This window comes from Mytilus edulis, chromosome 2, assembly GCF_963676685.1.
Source record: "Mytilus edulis chromosome 2, xbMytEdul2.2, whole genome shotgun sequence".
In the NCBI taxonomy this organism is placed as follows: domain Eukaryota; kingdom Metazoa; phylum Mollusca; class Bivalvia; order Mytilida; family Mytilidae; genus Mytilus; species Mytilus edulis.
The window spans coordinates 66,862,717-66,884,214 of NC_092345.1; the positions used below are offsets into that span (position 1 = coordinate 66,862,717).

At 31.7% G+C, this 21,498-nt stretch overlaps 1 protein-coding gene across 1 annotated transcript; it reads right to left on the minus strand.

Annotated features, from left to right (window-relative positions):
* Positions 1-1,152: 1,152 nt before the first annotated feature.
* LOC139512730 (interferon-induced, double-stranded RNA-activated protein kinase-like) lies at positions 1,153-17,270 on the minus strand. Its single transcript, XM_071300596.1, has 6 exons — positions 17,116-17,270; positions 16,051-16,167; positions 6,655-7,764; positions 5,928-6,014; positions 4,567-4,661; positions 1,153-2,871 (listed from the first exon to the last, which is right to left on the minus strand). The coding sequence occupies exons 1-6, from the start codon at positions 17,141-17,143 to the stop codon at positions 2,569-2,571; spliced, it is 1,740 nt and encodes a 579-aa protein (XP_071156697.1). The 5' UTR covers positions 17,144-17,270; the 3' UTR covers positions 1,153-2,568.
* Between the last annotated feature and the right edge of the window lie 4,228 nt (positions 17,271-21,498).

Below are 21,498 nucleotides of genomic sequence, written 5' to 3' on the forward strand. Positions count from 1 at the left end.
AACCTTGTGTCAAAATTTCATAGATTTCTATTAACTTAAACTAAAGTTATAGTGCGAAAACCAAGAAAATGCTTATTTGGGCCCTTTTTGGCCCCTTATTCCTAAAATGTTGGGACCAAAACTCCCAAAATCAATCCCAACCTTCCTTTTGTGGTCATAGATTTCTATTCACTTTTACTAAAGTTAGAGTGCGAAAACTAAAAGTATTCGGACGACGACGACGCAGACGACGACGCCAACGTGATAGCAATATACGACGAAAAATTTTTCAAATTTTGCGGTCGTATAAAAATGATCACTTCATCACAAAAACTTAATATGGAACTGATTTATGTCATTTATTACCATTAGATATAATTTGCCAAGGATTGTCTAGTTCTTTTTCTTTTTCTAATACAAATTGATTATGCAGCTTCCACTTGATTAGCTTCTATATAGCTCGCTTAAATTTTTGTTTGTTGCAGACTAAACAAAAATGAAATGAAACCACCTTTAACTTACACAGGACAATGTTTTTATAATAAGATAATATGGGGACGAAGTCCCCTATTACAGTAGAAAATTCAATAAAAAAAAAAAAAAAAAAAAATCCGGAAAATTTCCCGAATTTTTCATTGTACTAATGAACTCAAAATCGTTCAATTTTTTTTTGTCGTGTTTTTTAATTTCCGGATCTGCGCAGAACACATAACTCTACTTCCTTCTTCCGGTCTTGTTGTCGTGAGACTTTGATTAGTCTAGTAAAATATAGGAACTCGAGGAACACAATACCAATATTTAATTTTTAATCATTCTTTGTCTTTGGTATGAATAAACGTTAGGCCTACCTGATGCATTGCATTTCTTTGTTTACATTGAACATGACGTCATAACTTAAATAACGTCACAAGTAAAATCCCTAACAACAGAACCAAAATCAGAAATGTTACGGTATTTCCGTATCTTTTTTTTTAACAAATATTCAAAATACAAAAAAAATAATTTAAACAAACTTCGTCCCCATTCACAGGTAATGCCTGCCTCATATTATAAAATAAGACTGATTGGTGAACCAATGCCTGTGTGAATACTTTTGATAGATAAGATAATATGTCAACATCCTACTCAGGATACTGCCACAATGAAAGTATATTTAAAGTCATAACAGCAGCATTTGAGGAATCATTTATTCAAGTTCACTCATCATGTTTACATTCATATGTTCCAACCTGTTGAAACTATTTCAAAACAATTTTATCACACAAAGATAGTTCCATGTATCGCACAAACTTTAAACATGAATATAATGTCATTTGTATTTCCGCTATGTATAAGGAAGAAAATGTGTCTACTGTTGTACAATATTACAAGTATGGTTTCATAAACATTTTACATAATATTTTCATTTTTTACATGAATAACATAATAACTTTACATACTTCTGACAGTAACATTTTTTTTTTTTTTTAATAATTCTTTACATAAGTACACGTTTGTTTTTAACTTATAACTTTTTCAAAGTTTTACATAAACATACTACACAATTGCTCACATTAATTGTAATATCATGAAATTTGATCAAAAGCTCACAAGTTTCACATATTATTAACACATTTATCCCATATGACATCATGAGTTCCTCATTTATTTTGCTATTTTTTTTATCATTTTTTTTATATTTTTCTTTTTTTTTTTACACACATTCTACATTTAAAATGTCAAAGTAATATAATTCCAAGATTATTTATTTACAAAATCTTTATTAGCAAGAAAAACAGACTGTTTTTTTTTTTATTTTGACTTAAAAAAATACAAAGAACTTAATTAATCTTAGAATTGAGTTGTAAATATTATTATTTTTTTTTTTTTTTTTATTGCTGAAATCTAACAAGCCCAGATCAAAATAACCAGCATTGTTTGTATTCCGATTTTTTGTTAATATCATTTTCCGTTGGTCCACATAAGTTATATAAATATGGGTGTGTATGTGAAATGTGTGTTTTTTCTTTATAATTTTTTTGAAGTCTTAGTGCTTATTTTTCTTAATCTTTCTGTTTGTTTTTATGGTGTGTGTTCTTTATAAGGCTGTTTTTTTTGGTTTTTTTTATTTAGTTGAATTTTTTAAAAGTGCATATATTCTTCTTTTTCTCTGTTTTTTTTTCAGTTAATATATATGCATATTTATTATTTGAATATTTTTTTTTGGTAATTTTCTAGAAGGTTAAAAGATTCTAAATCTTTGCCAGTGGTTTTCCTTAAAAATGCAACCTTTTTTGGACAAATATGGAGATAGCAAAAAATGTGTCTTTTCTTATCTTCCTAAAATTTCAAACCCCTACTTGACATTTTAAACTAAATTTTCTATTAATCATAGAAATTCTATAAAAATTAAGAGTGAAATTTTAAATCCATATTTGTTGAAAAGTTCAATTACTCTGCTAAATAGAGACACAGATTTCTTACAACAGTTAAAGTTAATGTTTACAGCACTTACTCTACCAATTTGCATTTTAGTTGTAAGAAGAATTTTTACTACAAGATTTTGAAGACAAGAGGATAGCAATATTTGTGTTGATAGGAGTCTGTTAACTATTCAATTGGTGGGATAGTTGAGTGTGCTGTCGAGTTTTCATGCATGACCTTTTTGCTGGAAATGGAAGATGCAAATTGTGTACATGTATCACTTTTCCTGCTAAGAATGTCAATAACTTTCTCCTGTTGTTTTAAATTAGTATTTTGATGTTGAATATTTTGAACCATCTCTTCTCTTTTCTCCTTAGAAAGTGAACTAAATGTATCTATAATGTTGGTTTGTTGTAGTTTCATCAATTTCCTTTGTAGATTGTACTGTTCAATCATACATTCTGAGTAATCTAACTGTGTATTGAACCCCTAAAAAAAGTACAAATTTTTATTAAAATAAGATAGTTATCACTTTTGTACACATGATTCCAGTTCAAACTTTCCAAGGCAAATGTGTATGATGTTCATCATATTCTACAGAATAAAGATTTCTTTAGATATGGAAATGATAACATGATTGTTTAGGTTTTGTTAGAATTAATAAATCAAATGAATAGTTGACAGATAAATGAGGTTTTCACAAGTTTAAACTAGTCACATGCTTTTTTTAACAGGTACCCGTTATCTGATTGATTCGAATTGAGAGAAAATCAATAAAGGATCATAATCAGCCCTAAATAATAGCTACATTATTAGGAATCAGTATAACTAAACTTTACCTCTCAGTAAAACATAGAATATAATGAAAACAAGCATTCTGTGAATATTGCATGGCAATACATAGTACTTGTCATGGTGTTAACTATATAACAAATATCAAGTCAATATCTTCAACATGTTCAAGCATGACGAACAAAAGTGTTCAAAACTATTTATTTCAGTGAATGTTCTAAGCCCAAAGAACAATACTCTGCACAAAATCAAGAGAAAAACATAATTTGGACTTGATCTGTAACTTGTTGTGATAAAACTATATATCAACTTTCAAAATAAATTCTTTAAGCATGACAAAAAAAGTGTGGAAAACTGATTACTTGAGAGAATTTCAAAGTCCAAGGACCATAACTCTACACAAAATCTTCAGACCAGAACAAAGTTTTAACTTGATCTGTAACTTGATAAACAATACACCAAATATCAAATCAATATCTTCAAGCATAAGGAAAAAAGTGTGGAAAACTGATTTTTCAGACTGACGGATGGACAGACAAACAGATGGAGAGAGCTCAAACCTAAATTGGATGTTGGAATTTGTACGGATTGATAATTTAGTCTTAGATGCATGATTTTTTAATTAGTTGTTAGTGGCTTTGAACTAGCCGTCAGTTAACTGCGAGTACCTTTCAGATCTGTTCCTAGTGTCTTTTTGTTGTTGGGATGTACAAGTACCCGGCCATGTCCACTTGTATTTTTGTCCATCTGATAAGTTAAGCCTTTTTCAACTGATTTTTATAGTTCGTTCTTATGTTGTATTGTTATACCACTGTGCCAGGTTAGGGGAGGGTTGGGATCCCGCTAACATGTTTAACCTCGTCACATTATGTTTGTATGTGCCTGTTCCAAGACAGTAGCCTGTAATTCAGTGGTTGTGGTTTGTTTATGTGTTACTTATTTGTTTTTCGTTCATTTTTTATATATATAAGGGTGTACAGTGACCTATATTTGTTAATTTTTGTGTCATTTTGGTCTCTTGTTGAGGGTTGTCTCATTGGCAATCATACCACATCTTCTTATTTATATCTACAAGCCACACTAACTGTTTACTTATTTTTATATAAGGTTTATGAAATAATATATTTTTATAGATACAATGTATTGTAGATTCATATATTTTCTTGGGTTCCAATTTCAGTTGATTTAGGAAAACTTACATTTTCGTAGAAATTTATATTCGTGGTTTGGCATATTCTACATATATTCCTGTATAATTTAATAATGCGTTGAAGGCTTAAATTTGCAGTTCTCCTGAACCACAATATGCACGAAAATTGGTATCTAACAAATAATAATGAATCTCAGAGTAGCACATATTTTCATTTTGTGAAAATATTAATCTTAAGTTACCTGTACTAATTCTTTTCTTCTTGGAATTGCAAATGAATTCATGTCAATATCCTGCACACTTTCTGCCTTTGATTTCTCTCTTTCTTTAATATAACCTTAAATTCAAATATAAAGGTTTTTTTTTTATCTCAAAAACTAAAACAGTTGTTATTTACAGAGAAGAGATGAAAATATAATGACCCATAGGCATTCTTTTCAAGTGTAAACTTAACATATTTAAGTCTGTGTTTTTTATGTTTAGTCCACACATGTAGATTAAGTGACCTTAAACAGATTTTTTAAAACCATAAAAAGGACACTGGCCACCCTTTCTTGACTTTAAAAAAAAAATATAACTTTAAAACCTACATCAGCATTGATCACAAAGATGAGACAGGAAAGAGAGTTAAGGTAAACAAATAGAGTTATCCCTCTTTGTACTGGCTCTCTCCTCTATAATGATTATTCTTATCATTTTTTAAATATTTAAAACCATCAGTATGTTAGATTGCATGTGTTGTTAGTATGGATATTTTAAGAATTTTGTGATTTGTATTGATTAATATACACTAAATTGGTCCTTTAGGGCATGAGATACAGTTTCAGGGGACGTAATGACGTTGCTGACATAAAATGTTATTTTCCAACTCCAAATTGTGACATATCGGGAAAAGATGCATTTTTCAACTGATTTTTATCATATTAACTGATTTAAATTTTAAACGGGTTAATCCACCCCTTTTTTTTTAAATGACATTCGGTTTGATTACATTTGAAGATTATTTTTACCAGTTTTCATGAGAAAGTCAGTAGTGCAATTTTTTTTTTTTATAAAAAAAACAGCGAAGTATGACTTTTTTTCTACGATCATAAATATTTGATAAATTTAAGTTATTCTAAACAAAAAATTACATAAATTTATAGGATACTTACATAAAAGAGAAATTATAAATAATTTAACAAAAAACAGCTTGTGTTTGTCTTTTAAAACAAAAAAGCTATGCATTTCTGTAGGAAGGAAAATTACGTCCACAAATCATAATTTTTAGCAAATATTTGAAATTTCAACCTCATTTTACTCAAAAAGTAGCACAAGAAGGTATATTTTTTACTGCATATTTGATTTAAGCATATAAAAAATAGCCTATTTGCAAATTTTCATCAAAATTTCATTAAGGGATTAAAAATGTATCGTATGCCGTTAAATTAAGAATAAAGAAATTTGACTTCTGGCATTTTATGCAATGGTGAGCCTGAAGCATATCATTTCTGCAAAAATATTTTCAAATTAATGAGAATTAACTAGATTAAGAATTTTAAAGCCCTATATACTCCTTACACCTCCACAGAATTTTTCAAAGTATTTAACATGATATACTTACGATATATTTCACCGTCTGTCTCTCCACCTTCTGCTCCATATACTTGTGTACCATTTTTCCTCATACATCCAAGTTGGTTTGATATATCTAAAATTGAAAGGAAAATAATGAAGAAACATGCATTACTGGTTGTAAATATATATTAACTCTTGAAAAATCAATTTTATAATAGTTCACAATATCCCTTAAATTTCAAAACTTATTATTAATGTAATTAATCTCCATTACTAGCTTCTAACTTCTGATATATCATTCTCAAAATAAACAAGCACTCAGCATATGTGCAATATAATTTCCCCTACCTGATATAACATTTACATTGGACGAGTTTACATGTATTTGGGACAAGTGTTTAAAAGTTGTTACTGATGTAGTTGGGAATTTGCATCTTAAATCCCAATCCATTAGTGTGCCTTTATATCAATGTAAAGAGTGCCCTTAAAAATGTAGTCCTTCCCGCAAAGGGTGTACTTAAAGTGTAGCCAGCTACCCTTAGAGTAGAGTGCCTTAGATTAAAAATTGCCCTGCCCTATTTAAAAGCTGCACCATTTAAAAAATCTTCTTCTCATAAACCTAACTACTGAACATCTTTAGATTTAAAACTATCCATCATGCGTAATAAAGACCATGGCATATCAGCAAAGGGACCATCACAATTTAGAGTGGCCGTCTCAATTCATTGCCTGAGTCACAAGTTTGCTAAAAAAAATGATATTGACTGTCTTACCCTTTTCTAGACATTGTTTAATATCCAGTAAGGTCATTCTTTCATCAGGATCGTGGTCTAGCAATTTTAAGATGATATGCCTTGTGCTACCTTGGACCACTTCTGGAATCTCAATTTCTTTTAGTCGCAAGCCCTTTATAATTGGTTCTTTCTGTTGCTCTGTTGTGTTTTGTGGAAATGGATGTATAAGCTCATACAAGATGAATCCTAAGCTGTAAAGATCCACTCTCTTGTCATATCTGCGACTGATTAACTCTGGTGCACTGTATGGTAATGTGCCTATGTAATCTGTCATAACATCCTCCATTACTTTACCGCCATTCATATTTCTACACAGTCCATCTTGGTACTGAACTACATTTCTAGCACTCCCAAAATCACCAATCTTGATAGTTTCATTCTTCAGGAAAATATTTTTAGGATTTAAATCTCTATGCATTACTCCTGCCTTGTGAATATATTTCAGTCCTTCTAATATTTCATTGAAAAATTTCAATTTTAATTCTTTTGACAAATCGGCATTGTCAATTCTTTGTCTTAAGGTTATATTACAAAATTCCATTTGGATGACTAAGAGTTGATTTCCATCTGTTGAATGGCTTTCTTCATCTTGCTGTTCACATTGAACATGTTGACCATCCTCATCTTGTTCAAACTGGATTCCACCATCTTCTTGTTCAAACTGGATTCCATCATCTTCTTGTTCAAACTGGATTCCATCATCTTCCTCTTCTTGTGAGTTTTCATCCTCTTCATCTGCTGCAGAAACTTCCTCTGTTAATAGCCAGCTAGCATTATAACGTACTATGTTTGGATGGTTGAATTGGCAAAATACTTTCGCTTCTTTTGATATCAATTCTCGATCTTTGCTATGATGAGGGATTACTTTGAGAGCATAAAAGTTGTTATCAACCTTATGTTTGCATTTAAAGACTGCTCCAAATCCTCCTTGGCCAAGTTCTGAAATCACATCAAAATCTTTTTGAATCCTTGCATTATTGGCAAATTCTTCAAGTGTTGGCAAATCCAAGCTCTGACTGCTGCTTTGGGAATCAGTATTGTTAGAGTTGTAAGTTCCATTGTTAGAACAGTCACCATTGGACAATGACTCTATAAAGAAAACCATATACATGTTAAGTTGAAAATATGTCTTAAAGTCATAAGAAACGAGTGACTGGTGAAAAGTAATGTTCATCCAATTCTTGAACCAATGCATGTATATATCATAAACTTAGTCCTCTGTGCACAATTTTATCATTTTTTACGCAAATATATCGTATAACCATCAATTTTTTTTCTATCTGTCTGTTATGATTTAACAAATATGGCTACTCATTAAATGCTGTGTTTTGAAGCCGAAGTTTACCGATTGTCACCTTATAGTAAATAATCAACAAAAAGCATGGGTATTTAGCACGTGTTTAACATATACAATCAGGTAATTGTTTATTTAAATGACAGATTTATGCGTATTGCTATCACTGGATTTTTACGAGGAGGGTCACGCTTAGGTCACTATGCATACGGAAAATATGTTGGTGAATTGCTTCCTGGCAGCAAGCAATTAAAAACGAGTAAACTTCTTCTAAATGTGGACAAATTAAAGAATTTTCCTCAGAAAAAAGTATATGTTCATAAGTTGTATAATCATGATAATGAAAACTATCCATTTAGTTTTAAAAAACATATGCATATTTTTTTTTTAATTTGAGGTTTCATATGACTTTAATAAGAAAAGGAATAAGAATAGTTTTATTTGTCAATCAAGACACCCACAAAGAGCAGAATAGTTAATACAAATTATGATATATACATATGACATTGATGTTATTGATTACAGTGAGGAAAAAAATATAACAAAAAGAAACAAAATTTATTATTGTCAAGAAATGCCTTAAAATCATATAAAATGTCCAGTGTCAGTGACCTAATTTTTGGATACAGTCTCCTTTCATGTTGTCTTTGTTATTTTAAAAACTAAAGAGTTTATATCTTATAAATATAAAATACATGAATCATGTATATTTGTTAATAAACTATATCAAGCATGCATATATGCATGTCTTAAGGTAACACAATACCGAATGGCATATCTCCCGATTTCCAAACTTTTTGGCACACGTGTTCTTTGAATTGAGTTACATCGGAATATGTAATAAAAAATGGGGGTCACCATTTTTGTTTTCTTGGTATTTTCATAGGAAAACGTCAATTTTGGCGACAAATTTACCTAGGTATATAGGGGAAATGCCTTTTTTCGGCTTAACTTTTTAGATTTTCCAATGGATGGCTATGATCTTATATACGGAGAAAAACAAAAAACTAACATAATATCCAGAATTGCATACTGAATCCATACACGTATAGAAACTCATATGTCACCATCCTTGTTTTTGAGATAAATGGCTTCAAAGTTGATTGATACCATTAGAATTGGACCGAAAACGTGTGACGTTATTGAATACAGAATGTAACGTTACGGTATTACTACTCAGAGATATTGAAAACAAAATATGTGTCGGGATCTGAATGGTGTTTATTTTTATTTTTATTTCCGCTGTCGGGTTTCGTTAATTTCCTAGTAATGAAATACACAATTCTGCTGATATAATTTATTTCGTTCTGCACCTGGAAATTTCACTCACATGAATTAACATTAATCTCGTCTGATTTTCATAACGAGCATATACTTGAAACTTGCTTGAACTGGTTGGTTCCACGTGAATCATGCATAAATCAGGTACACGTTGAATTCACGTAAATTTTCAAAAAAAGATTATTAAAAAATTTAATTAAAATCATGAAAAATACCTTCATATTTTTGTAAAGTTTACGTGAAAATATCATGAAAAATTTCACGTGGGATTCATTTGAATTACTGAGTTTTTAACTCCGTCATTTAAGACAATGGTGGTGTCGTTGCTTCATCCATGCAGAAATAGAGTACTTTTAAAATTTGATTGTTAACAGTTTTATAATTGATCGGTTTTTATAGTTTTATAATTGATCGGTTTTTGATGGTTCTTTAATGTTCAATGGCAAATAGTTCATGCATGTTCAGGACGATACAATACAATTTTGAAAACAGTTGTTAATAAAAGACACATTTGATGCACCAGTCAAAAAAGGTTTAACATTCTGTTAGTTGTGAATATTATGAGGGAAAATAATGATCCTGATAAAATGCACATTCTAAAAAATAAAATAACAAAACTCAAAGAAAAAATTCAAAACTTAAAAGTCCCTTATCAAATGACGAAATCATAAGCTCAAATACATTAAAAAAATGATAGATAAACAACGCCATATTCTTGACTTGCTACACACATTGGATTAGCGTGGTGTAAATGTGTGAGTTGGCTGCTCAACAAGTCGGACAAACCTTGCAAACTGTATGCAAAATTTCACAGTGTCATTTGTGGAAAATTATTTACGAACAAATCTTGAGATCATATGATATATGCATTCTTTATAAGTGAAACAAAATGCAAATACGAAATATAAAAGTTTCAGCTTGAAATTCCACATGTAGGAGATGTAAGCCGGAGTCTGCGCATCTTCGCTAGCCAAGGGTTACGATCAACTCCCGCTCTCTTGAAGAGAGCGGGGGTGGATCGTAACCCTTGGCTAGCGAAGATGGAGTCTGCGTGCCTTTTATATTTTATCAAAACGCCTAATCCAGCAACCTGTCATGAACAAAAAATAAAGAAAATCCAGACGATATGCACACTTTTAATATGAGTAGTAACACCAGGCACATAATTTAAACCTGAAGCAAAAAGACTGTAAACCCTATATACACCAAGTGCGGGATTGACGGTAGAACTGACGCGGAGAAAAAAAACATTCTATAATAATTCCGAGTAAATTTTCTCCAGAAGAACAAAAGTTTTAGGAATTAAACACATATGTACTAGGAGACTGAAATGTTACTGTGATAATTATACTTTCCAATTTAGGAGGCCAACGTTTACTAAATTTACAAATTAGAAATAAAAAGATGCTCGTCCAATTACAATTAGTCAAAACTTGCTTGATGTCTTTGGTTTTGATGTCGTTAAATGTCCAGATGTTGATATCTCATAAATTGCAAATTCCATGTCTCTATTTATCATTCTTTGAACAAATGACATGTTCCATATATTTTTTTCTTTTATTTGTACTTTTATAAATAAAGTTTCATGTTACCCCACTTCCATACTTAGCAAGCGGAAACGTAGATATTTCTTTTTGCGTAAATATTCATAAACTTTGTTGATTTCTTTGAAAAAAATAGAGGCAATGATTTAAATTTTAACAACTGAAGTTTCAAGTGACGGGTGTAAATTGTAGGATTGATTGTTGGTTGCTTAAACGTCCAGTGGCAACTATGTCATGCATGTTCAGGACGAGAATAAGTTAACATTAATACAATAATAGATAGGTTTTGTAATAGAGGCGATCCGGGAAGATGGTTGAAAAAATTTGGACTGACACTGGAAAATGAGGGTATATCATGTGAGCAATATGCCACCCATGACCTAAAAAGGCAACTATGTTAATTATCTATCAGTCATTTTGTCTCCGAACTTGTACATGTACATCATTTCCAACTCAAATCACACAAAAATATTTATAGATGCAAGTGGATACTTGGGACTGGCTTTAATCAGACTCTAACGGGATCTGGTTTTAATTTTTTTTAACTTTTGCCGAATCAAGTTCCCATGTATTTCTCAGCCTATGGTAACTTTCTCAGGCCTCATTCTGATGTTGCTGTCTGTCCTGTGTAGACTTGGTCTATGATATTACTAAGCTATCACTTTATTTTTAAAATGTTTCCGAAACTATATCAGATTTACTCTGTACAGCCAATGAGAATGTTTACATTTGGAACATTGGAAATGTTATTCGGCAAAATAACCAAGTTAAACCACTTTTCTACATTCCATACTAACAAACTATTTTCTGTATGAGTTTCAAAGTCTGCTTGTATTGTGCTTTTTTGCCTTATTCTATGCGTATTCTCATCCAGATAAATTTCCTTTTTCCATTTTGCCCGAGCGGTGTTTTTGACGACCATTTTAACACCAATTAATAGTTGTACAATTCCCCGTTTTTATAGACAAGATTTCTATTTTCAAAACAAAATTTCATTGGGATACGGCGTGCATCATGAAAAAGTTTTTATTGCAAAAATAAACTAAGAGTAAAATAAAGTGAAAAAACTCAGTCTATTTTGCATAAGAACATATATAGATAAATCGTGCAGATGCTTAAATATTAAAGAAACAGAATATGAATTAAAAGTAAAAGTAAAGTAATACATTTTTAAAGGTTAACAATGAGCAGAAGAATTGCCGGAAAACGATAAAACAATCTATGTCGAAAAGTTAACCGTTACGTATTGCATCAAAACTCTCGGCACTCTGCATCTAGAAAAAGTAACCGTTAAAAATGTCACATAGTTATGATTATCAAAAATAATTTTTTTTATTATGTAATCACAATGGCTTGTATGTGTGAACGTTATTCGATAACGTCAGGAACGATAACTTGTGGCGTAACGTCATTCGGTATCGTGTTACCTTAACAGAAGATGTTAATCAACATGGTGAACAGCTGTCCACCCTATGTTTCTTGATTTGAATACCAGTATGCTGAATTCAGTCCCATTTGCAGCATTTAACATGTTTAACTCAAGAAAAGTGTAAGACACTTTGATCATGCTTGAATTTATGTCAGGAGTCATGGGTGTTACATGCATTGGTAGGTCTATTATAATAATAACTTGATTTCAATGTTTAAGATAATAACTGTTTCATTTAGATACCATAAACATGTATACAGTCCTAAGTATGAAATTGTTCAAATTATTACGGCATATTGTTATTCTAAATTATTTCCCAAAATTGATCGCCCTGAAGATCATAAAAAACATTTTATTAAAATTAAGTATGTCAATAAAGGCTTTGATTTTGTAAATATTGCTGGTATATTTAACGTATATTTAACGACCATTCTGTTAAAGAACAAATTCCTGGATATTTTGACAATACTGAGCTACCTCTCATTTGTTATATTTACAAGAAATCTACCTGGAAATTTGTGTTTAATTATAGTCAATTGTGTAAAGATGTTAATATCAGTGAAAATACACCTACTTCATGTAATTGCAGTAATTCCGAATATATTTATGCACCCATTTCCCATGTTATAACAGGAGATCTTAACATCGTTCAAGACCGAGAGTTAAAATCATTCCTCAGTAAAGGACCTAAATATCGTCCCCCGTCAATTATTAATTGGAATGAGTGTCGTAATATCATCCACGACTCACTCCATACTTACTGTATAAAATGGATAAAACGGGAAAAAGCTGACAAAAAATCTTTGGATTCTTTTTTTAATTCAGTAATGAAGATAGTTGATATACGTATTCAACATTTTAAAGAACATTTTACTATAAACAATAACCACAATAAACCTATTTCTCGTATCAAACATAAACTAAAAGAACTAGCCAAGGAATTTGTTTTTGTCCCGGCAGATAAAGCTGCTAATAATATTATTATTGTTTGACGTAAATTTTACATTGAGGTTCTGAAAAAGGAAATCACCAATTCACCAACATTCCAACTGACTCCATTTTCAGAAAACGAAATCTGTAACAAACATAAACTTTTAGCCACCGCTTTACAAGCAGAGCCAAATACAATGAAAGTCCCAACTATGTATTGGCTTCCGAAGCTACACAAAACCCCTTACAAATATAGATTTATTTCGTCTTCAAGCCATTGTTCAACTACTAAATTGTCTATTCTTCTTACCAGCACACTTGGTACAATTAAAAACCTGATAATAAATTGTTCAAATAAGGCCTTCGAAAATAGTGGAATAAATTACTTTTGGAGTGTCAAGAACTCGTTGGAAGTACTTGATAAATTGCATGCTTATATTGGTGATTTTGAATCTGTTCAAAGTTTTGATTTTTCTACCCTGTATACCACATTGCCTCACATTCTCATTAAGAAAAAATTCACACACCTAATTAAATGGGCATTCAAAAAATCAGAATGTGAATATATATGTTCAAACTCTTTTAGGTCATTTTTTAGTAGCAATAAACAAAAAAACTATGTTAATTGGACATGCTTTGATACTATATATGCCCTTGAATTTTTACTAGATAACATTTTTGTTCGCTTTGGAAATTCCGTATATCGTCAGATTATCGGAATTCCAATGGGGACTAACTGTGCACCACTTATTGCGGACCTGTTTTTGTATTGTTATGAGTTACAATTTATGACAAAAATAAGCAAAGACCCATCGAAACAACATCTGATAAACAAATTTAATAATACTTGTAGATATTTGGATGACATTTTGGCTCTCAATAATGACGACTTCAGTATGTATATTAATGAAATTTACCCTGTTGAACTTACTTTAAATAAAGCTAATACTAACAATGACCACTGCCCTTTTCTAGATCTTGATATCTATATCACTAATGGAAAGCTGAATACTAAAATTTATGATAAAAGGGATGATTTTTCATTTCCTATCGTTAATTATCCGTTTTTAGATGGTGACGTTCCCTTGTCACCATCATATGGTGTTTATATATCTCAACTTGTACGATTCGCTCGTGTATGTAACAATGTTTTAGATTTTAACGAGAGAAATTTATGTATTACTGAAAAATTATTACACCAGGGTTTTTCTATATCACAAACTAGTCAAAACATTTACTAAATTTTATCATCGGTATAAAGACATCATTCGTAAATATAGCTCAACATGCAGACTTCTAATACGTTCAGGTATTTCACATCCAATTTTTTATGGTAATATTCTTTATAAAGCACAAAGGTGTCAGTATTCACCTCAGAAACTTACAAAACCTTTGAATAGACTTATTAAGAAGGGATATAATTACGATACTGTTGTCAAGTCATTAAAGATTGCATATTTTGGCGTTAATATTGAGTCACTGATAAGGTCTTTGCATCGGAACTAAACACATTTATTCTAAAAACAGTTGTTGGCATGACACGGGTTATGTTCTTCTCATATATGTTATGATGGTATGATACTAAACCCCTAACGGGAAGGATTGTGCCTGATGTTCATATGATGAAATCATAATCTTTCAGTCAGTTTAATTGAAGTCTGGAGCTGGCATGTCAGTTAACTGCTAGTAGTCTGTTGTTATTTATGTATTATTGTCATTTTGTTTATTTTCTTTGGTTACATCTTCTGACATCAGACTCAGATTTCTCTTGAACTGAATTTTAATGTGCGTATTGTTATGTGTTTACTTTACTACATTGGTTAGAGGTATAGGGGGAGGGTTGAGATCTCACAAACATGTTTAACCCCGCCGCATTTTTGCGCCTGTCCCAAGTCAGGAGCCTCTGGCCTTTGTTAGTCTTGTATCATTTTAATTTTAGTTTCTTGTGTACAATTTGGAAATTAGTATGGCGTTCATTATCACTGGACTTGTATATATTTGTTTAGGGGCCAGCTGAAGGACGCCTCCGGGTGCGGGAATTTCTCGCTACATTGAAGACCTGTTGGTGACCCTCTGCTGTTATTTTTTATTTGGTCGGGTTGTTGTCTCTTTGACACATTCCCCATTTCCATTCTCAATTTTATACAATGAATATATATATATTTATTATATACTTAGTAGTAAATACAGATAAATTGTATGTGTAATACAATCAATGGCAAGCGTGCTGTATCAGCCACCCATGATGATATCGATATATATATCAGCACGGTTGCAAAAGCTTTATCACACCTTTAATCTGTATGACGTCACGCCATCGATTGCAGTCACTGTTGCAAAGGCTTTATCAAATCCCTAATATGTATGACGTCATGTCAAACCTATAATCTGTATGACGTCATGTCACATTATAAAAAACATCTACTTGAGGTATATGTATATAATAAAGTGTATATGATATGGCTTTTTGAACATCACACACCGTATCAACCCGAGACACCAATATAATCCCAAGAGCAGAGCTCTTGGGATTATATTGGTGTCTCGGGTTGATACGGATGGATATTGAAAAAGCCATATGATATTCTCTATATATATATATATAATTTAATACATGTTCAAATTTTATTTACTTTGTTTATTTTGAAGACTGTATTTAAATATTTCTTGTGGCTGCCATTGGAACACCAAATGCAATGGTCAATCAAATAACGTATTATGGCTTTTTGTTGTGTGAGCATGGTATGTGTTCTATACCAATACCTGAATTCCATTGACATATGTAGAAATGACAATCACATCAACTTGAAACTTGGTACACATATTCATCAATGTTCATTTCTACATGTAGATACATTGTATGTCATGTATGTACATTGTACAATTAATACACTTACCTGAAGAATCATTGTCTAGGTGACAATTCCTGCCAAACTCCACATCAAAAGAGAGAGGAATCTCCTTTCTTGATGTGGAGTTTGGTAATCTTGTGTCTTCTGTGTGTTCTTTTAAACCTATAAGAAGATTGGTTCAATCAATACATAATGTGTCATGTACTCCTTATCCAACTAAAAAGGGACATGTCTGTAGTGCAAATTTTATTTGTGAGGCACAGATAGTATTAATTAGTAGTTGGGTGTTAGTTAGGGCCAATAAACATTTTGGAAATTCGTAGCTGACAGATAATTTTGGACAAAATAAATCATTTTAAAATAGTTATCATATTATACCTCTGTACACAATGGGTCTCATTGGGGTCTAAGCTTGTCTATGAATTGGCTGATTTTTTGTAAGCATGACATGTGAAAGTCAAACTATTTCCAACAAAGTGAAAACAGGAAACGATATCAGGCAGGACACATGAAATCAAAAGTGATATTTATGCAATGATTTGCAGGATACAGGATTCTGACAAAACAATTGTTAATTTAAGCTTCAAATGTTTTTTTTTATTCATAACTAGCCACTCCAAAACGAAACCCCCACAAAGGTACATGTATAATGGTTTAACTTTACTTTTATAAATTGTTATTTGGATGGAGAGTTGTCTCATTGGTACTCATACCACATCTTCCTATATCTATGTACATATCAGATTTAATTGATGTATATATCTGCTTTTAGAGGCCATTTTGAAAATTCAATATTTAAATTGAACATAATATTGTTCATTTCCAAAAAAACAAACCCAATATATAGGTAATTTCGAGAAAAGCTCTGTGATAGTCGAGTTTGGTAAATTTTTACCCCGTTATTGATAGGATTAATCATTTCAAACTCCTGTGATTTCCCTAGACTAATTAATCTTGCTAAAGTGAAAGTAGAAATATTTGTACATGAATTTTACTAAATAAACTCTGCAGTTAAAATTATAAATTAGATGAAAAAACATATAACATGGAACTTCAAAGTAGAAACTTGATAAGCTAAGAAAGAAATGTTATCCTGTGTGATCGTTTTACCTTCTCCGTCTCTATCGCCTTTTTCCATATTCAGACTTCATGATGATGCTAAATATTGAAAACGAACGAAACGAAACGTGGAAAAATTAAAACGAAACGAAATGAAAAATGAAATGACAAAACGAAACGAAAATGCGTAATGATATTTACAGTTAGTTTTTGTGTAGGTGACATCAAATAATGTGAATAAAGAACAGAGTTCAAATGTCCTCCAAAATGCACACATTTCTATCCACGTGTTTCTATCTACCCCAGGGGATAATATTAACCAAAAAAATGTGTTTACATTGTAAGACTAAATCATTGTTGAAGGCCGTACGGTTACCTATAGTTGTTTAAACACAGGCACTTGTTTCAGATTCCCCCTATATACCTAATTAATTTGTTAAAGTATATAGCATGTATTAGGGGGTCAATTAAGTGCCTGTGTTGTTAAAGGGGCACTAACTTTTTATAGCTGTCGAATTTGACTCAAATCTTCATATTTGACCTTTCAACATCCTTAAACGTATATCCAAATAAAAAAGTATAAAATAAACAATTTACGATGCATAAACCGAGTCGAAATTATGTATTAGCATTTCGTACATGTATTTCAGTCTAGACACAATCTAATTATTTTTAAAAACATATAATAGATTTTTAAAATAGATAGCGAATTAGTGCAATTGGATTTTTCTAGGTCTGTTTGATTCCATATTATAGGTCAAGTTAAAACAACATGCATATGACATGTGCAGTGGCGTAGCTGGGTCATTTTTACGTGTACGCCCGAACCTTGGCGAGGGATATGACAGATGCCACCCGCTCAATGTTAAAGCACATGCTGGTAGTTGGTTCGAAAGGGACTAAGCCCCCGAAAACTATCGAGAATGAGATACCATAATGATTCTTGTCAGTAAAAACCATTGATAGCAACATACTTTTGAATCTAAATGGTTAATTTGTTTTGGTTAAATTTTGTAATATGTTAACGTATTCATCGTATTAAACTGGAAGCTAGCCTAATGGTGATTGGTTTTAGAGAAAACGTCCAAACCAATATTACTTCTAAATAAGTTTAAAGGGTGACGTGAGTGAGCATACAATCGACAAAAGAACCTTTTAATAAACACTAAAAAAATAATTCTAAGAGGTGCAATATTTAAAATGTTCTGGAACACCTAGGATTTTTTTCCCACAAAAAGTGAATCAATTTATCATTCCTTTAAAGGGATTTAAAAAAAATCCAAAATTTTCTTTTTATACTTTCTTCTTGATCTGGGATATTTCACGACAATCTATGAAGGTTTATAAATTGAGCATGTAAAACAATTAATTGCGTAAAGAAGAGTCCGGCTATCTTTCTATCAGAAAAGAACAGAAAAATGAACGAAAACAAATGATTTCAAAATTTTAGCTTTAGACATTAGTCATCGAATAAGCTTCTTCGGCATGCATTTTTATAAAATTCGATGAAGGTTCGACAAGTAGTTAATGTAATTGAGAAATAACAAAATGTAAGCCCAAACTGCGACCACTTATTAATTACAGAAAGAAATACATTTTGTCCTTAAGATACGGGAAAATTAAAGGTATACTTGCATTATTATTATTGCTCTGAATACTCTTTTATCATAAAAAGTTTCTGTCCAACTCTCGTAAAATTTCACGGAGAGTCATTCAAAAGACTTTATGCACATTCGGAACCAAAATATCGACGCCGCTTTGTCTCGCTTTTGGGACATAAATCACAGGCTCGACAAAAATACAAACAGCATATCGAATCTGAGCAGGTAGTGAATTGCTTTAACTATAAGAAAAGTACGTAGAATTCATAGTAGATTCAAACTTTTACAAAAGATTCGAACACATATATTAAATGTTCTATTTTAGAAAATTTAGTCCCTTTTTATTCAAAATTACAATCCATTGAAAAAAGAAGCACAAGTCTGATGTGCATTTGACCAGTTTTTCTTATTCTATGTCGAAGATTTGTTTTATTTTCAAAATTTAAGTGTACGCCCGGGCGTTTTGACGTAAACGTAGCTACGCGCATGATGTGAATATTCGTTTTGACCTGTATAAGAATAAGTTTTTGTGGGTCGAATCAGTCAATTAAATGGTTTACCCTTATTTCGAATTCATGCGTAACATTGCAGGGTTAATTATAAGAGATTCAATTGAAGTCACGAGTCACATGAATACGAATTTAATGTGGTAAAAAAAAATCACTTGTAAGTGAAAAATTCATTAGAAATGTTTCTTTGCTAATTTTGACAAAACTGAACCAAAATGCTTGTTAAAATCGATAATTTTATCTCGCTATATCAGTAATTTACTTTCGTTAATGATTGAACAATATAATTTTTCGTAGCTAGTGCTCCGTTAATTTCTGTGTCATGTTGTCCCTTGTGGAGAATGTCCCATTGGCAAGCATTAAACATCTTCTTATTTTTATATTTAGGAATAAATACAATGCAATTTCCACTGATCGCCAATATAACTCATTTCAATATTTCACAGGGGCATAACTTGCTCTCTTAAAAATGATTTAATAGGCACTGATTTTCAAACTTGTCTGAGATATTTGTGATTGAAAATTATAATGATATATTTTTTTTCAAAATCTGGCAAGAATTGTGCACTCGAGAGCCCTATGAATAACATTTTTCATGTCATTAGTATTTCTAAGGACATAACTCTTTGAAAAATTGTTCAGATGCACTGATTTTATAACTTATCCGAGTAATTCCTGATAAATGCTATGATGTATAGTCTGAACAGGTCCTTTTACAACTTTCTTCATCGGTCAGTATAGTCTGAACAGGTCCATATAGCGTATTGACCTCGTCTCGTTCAAATGATAACACAAAAAACAACACATTTGTGTATATAAATATACACATTTATTATTTGTATAAGATCAAGACCTTTGGAAGATGTGGATTTTTTAAGGAGTTCAATCTAGCATCTTATTGATTTTCTGGCGATCTCCACAATGACAAGAGAGAACACGTGAGAATTTACAATCCCAAACAGACACAAAAAGAGACATGAACATTTGAGCTGGTAATCAGTTCTTTGATGCTAACAAACAAAGTTGTTGCGAATTAAAGTCTTTCTTCCCATCGCTCAATTTATAACAGTTGAATGAAGGCTATGGAAACGCAGAAACACTCCAGAATCACAAGACAAAATGGCACAAATCCTATCGAAACACATTTTCGGATCTTAAAATAATACGCCAGGTAAAACGAAAACATACTTCTGAAGTTGAAGATAAGTAGCCGATTGAAAAAAAAACGACAGTAAAATAACCAGTCCCAGTAGATTTATGTTGAATTAACAAGAACAACGACTGCAGTGTATTTTTTTCGGGCGATCTTCACGATACATCGTCATTTTGCAAGTTCGAGAAAAGAGTGCGTAACTGTGTATGCATAAGCACTAATACACTGTTCTCTAGAAGCCAAAATAAGTACTGCAGATGTAATATCACAGGAGGTCAAGTATCACACTTACTTTTTTTTCATAAAACTTGACAACATGGCAAGTAGGCAGAATCCAAAGACGAAAAAAGAAAGCAAGCTTTAAGCCAGGAATCTGTTATCAATGGAACTGTGCTTGTCGAAATAATAGAATCCATCGACGACACACTGTCTGGAACTGATTTCGTGCCAATTTTCAATCTTGCCGATCGCGCTAAATTGAACCCCTTATACAAAACATGGAGTTGTCATGCATAGAGGGAAGGATTGATGCAACGCATCTAAATAAATTGGAAACAAGCTGCCATTGCAGATCTGCAAAAATAGAAGCAAGGTAGATTTGTTTTCCTGCTTTTGAATGATGTTGATGAAGCTTTTAAACAGGCAACATCTCAAAAGCGTGAAAATAAAGACGTCATCATAGCAAAAAGAGTTAAAATAGTTTGATGATATATATGTTATGCTAAGGATAACTGTACAGGGACATTCAATAAGATCGGTGATTCTAGTGGGGCTAAACATCAAGACACAGTCCAGTTATATCATCAAGTTGAATCGCAGAACGCACTAACAATTTCGCAGCTATAACAGTTCAACTGTGCAACTCGTCGTTGAAAGGATACAACTACAACTTGTCCATCCCCAGCTGAGAGCCATTTATCTTGGTAGTTGCGGCACTGATTTATGTTGAAAGCCTTCATTGCGTGCCCCTGTTACGTATAATTATGTTTTATTACCAAGCATTACTCTTCAAACTGTTCTAGCAGGTTTTCTATGATGTGGCCTTCATCGTCATGACTATACGTCATGACTTGCATCAGAATGTCCCCAATATACCCGATGAAAATCAGGAGAACCACACTACCTTTCTAATCTGCATGCATACCTTCTATGGCAGCTAGTATAAACAAAA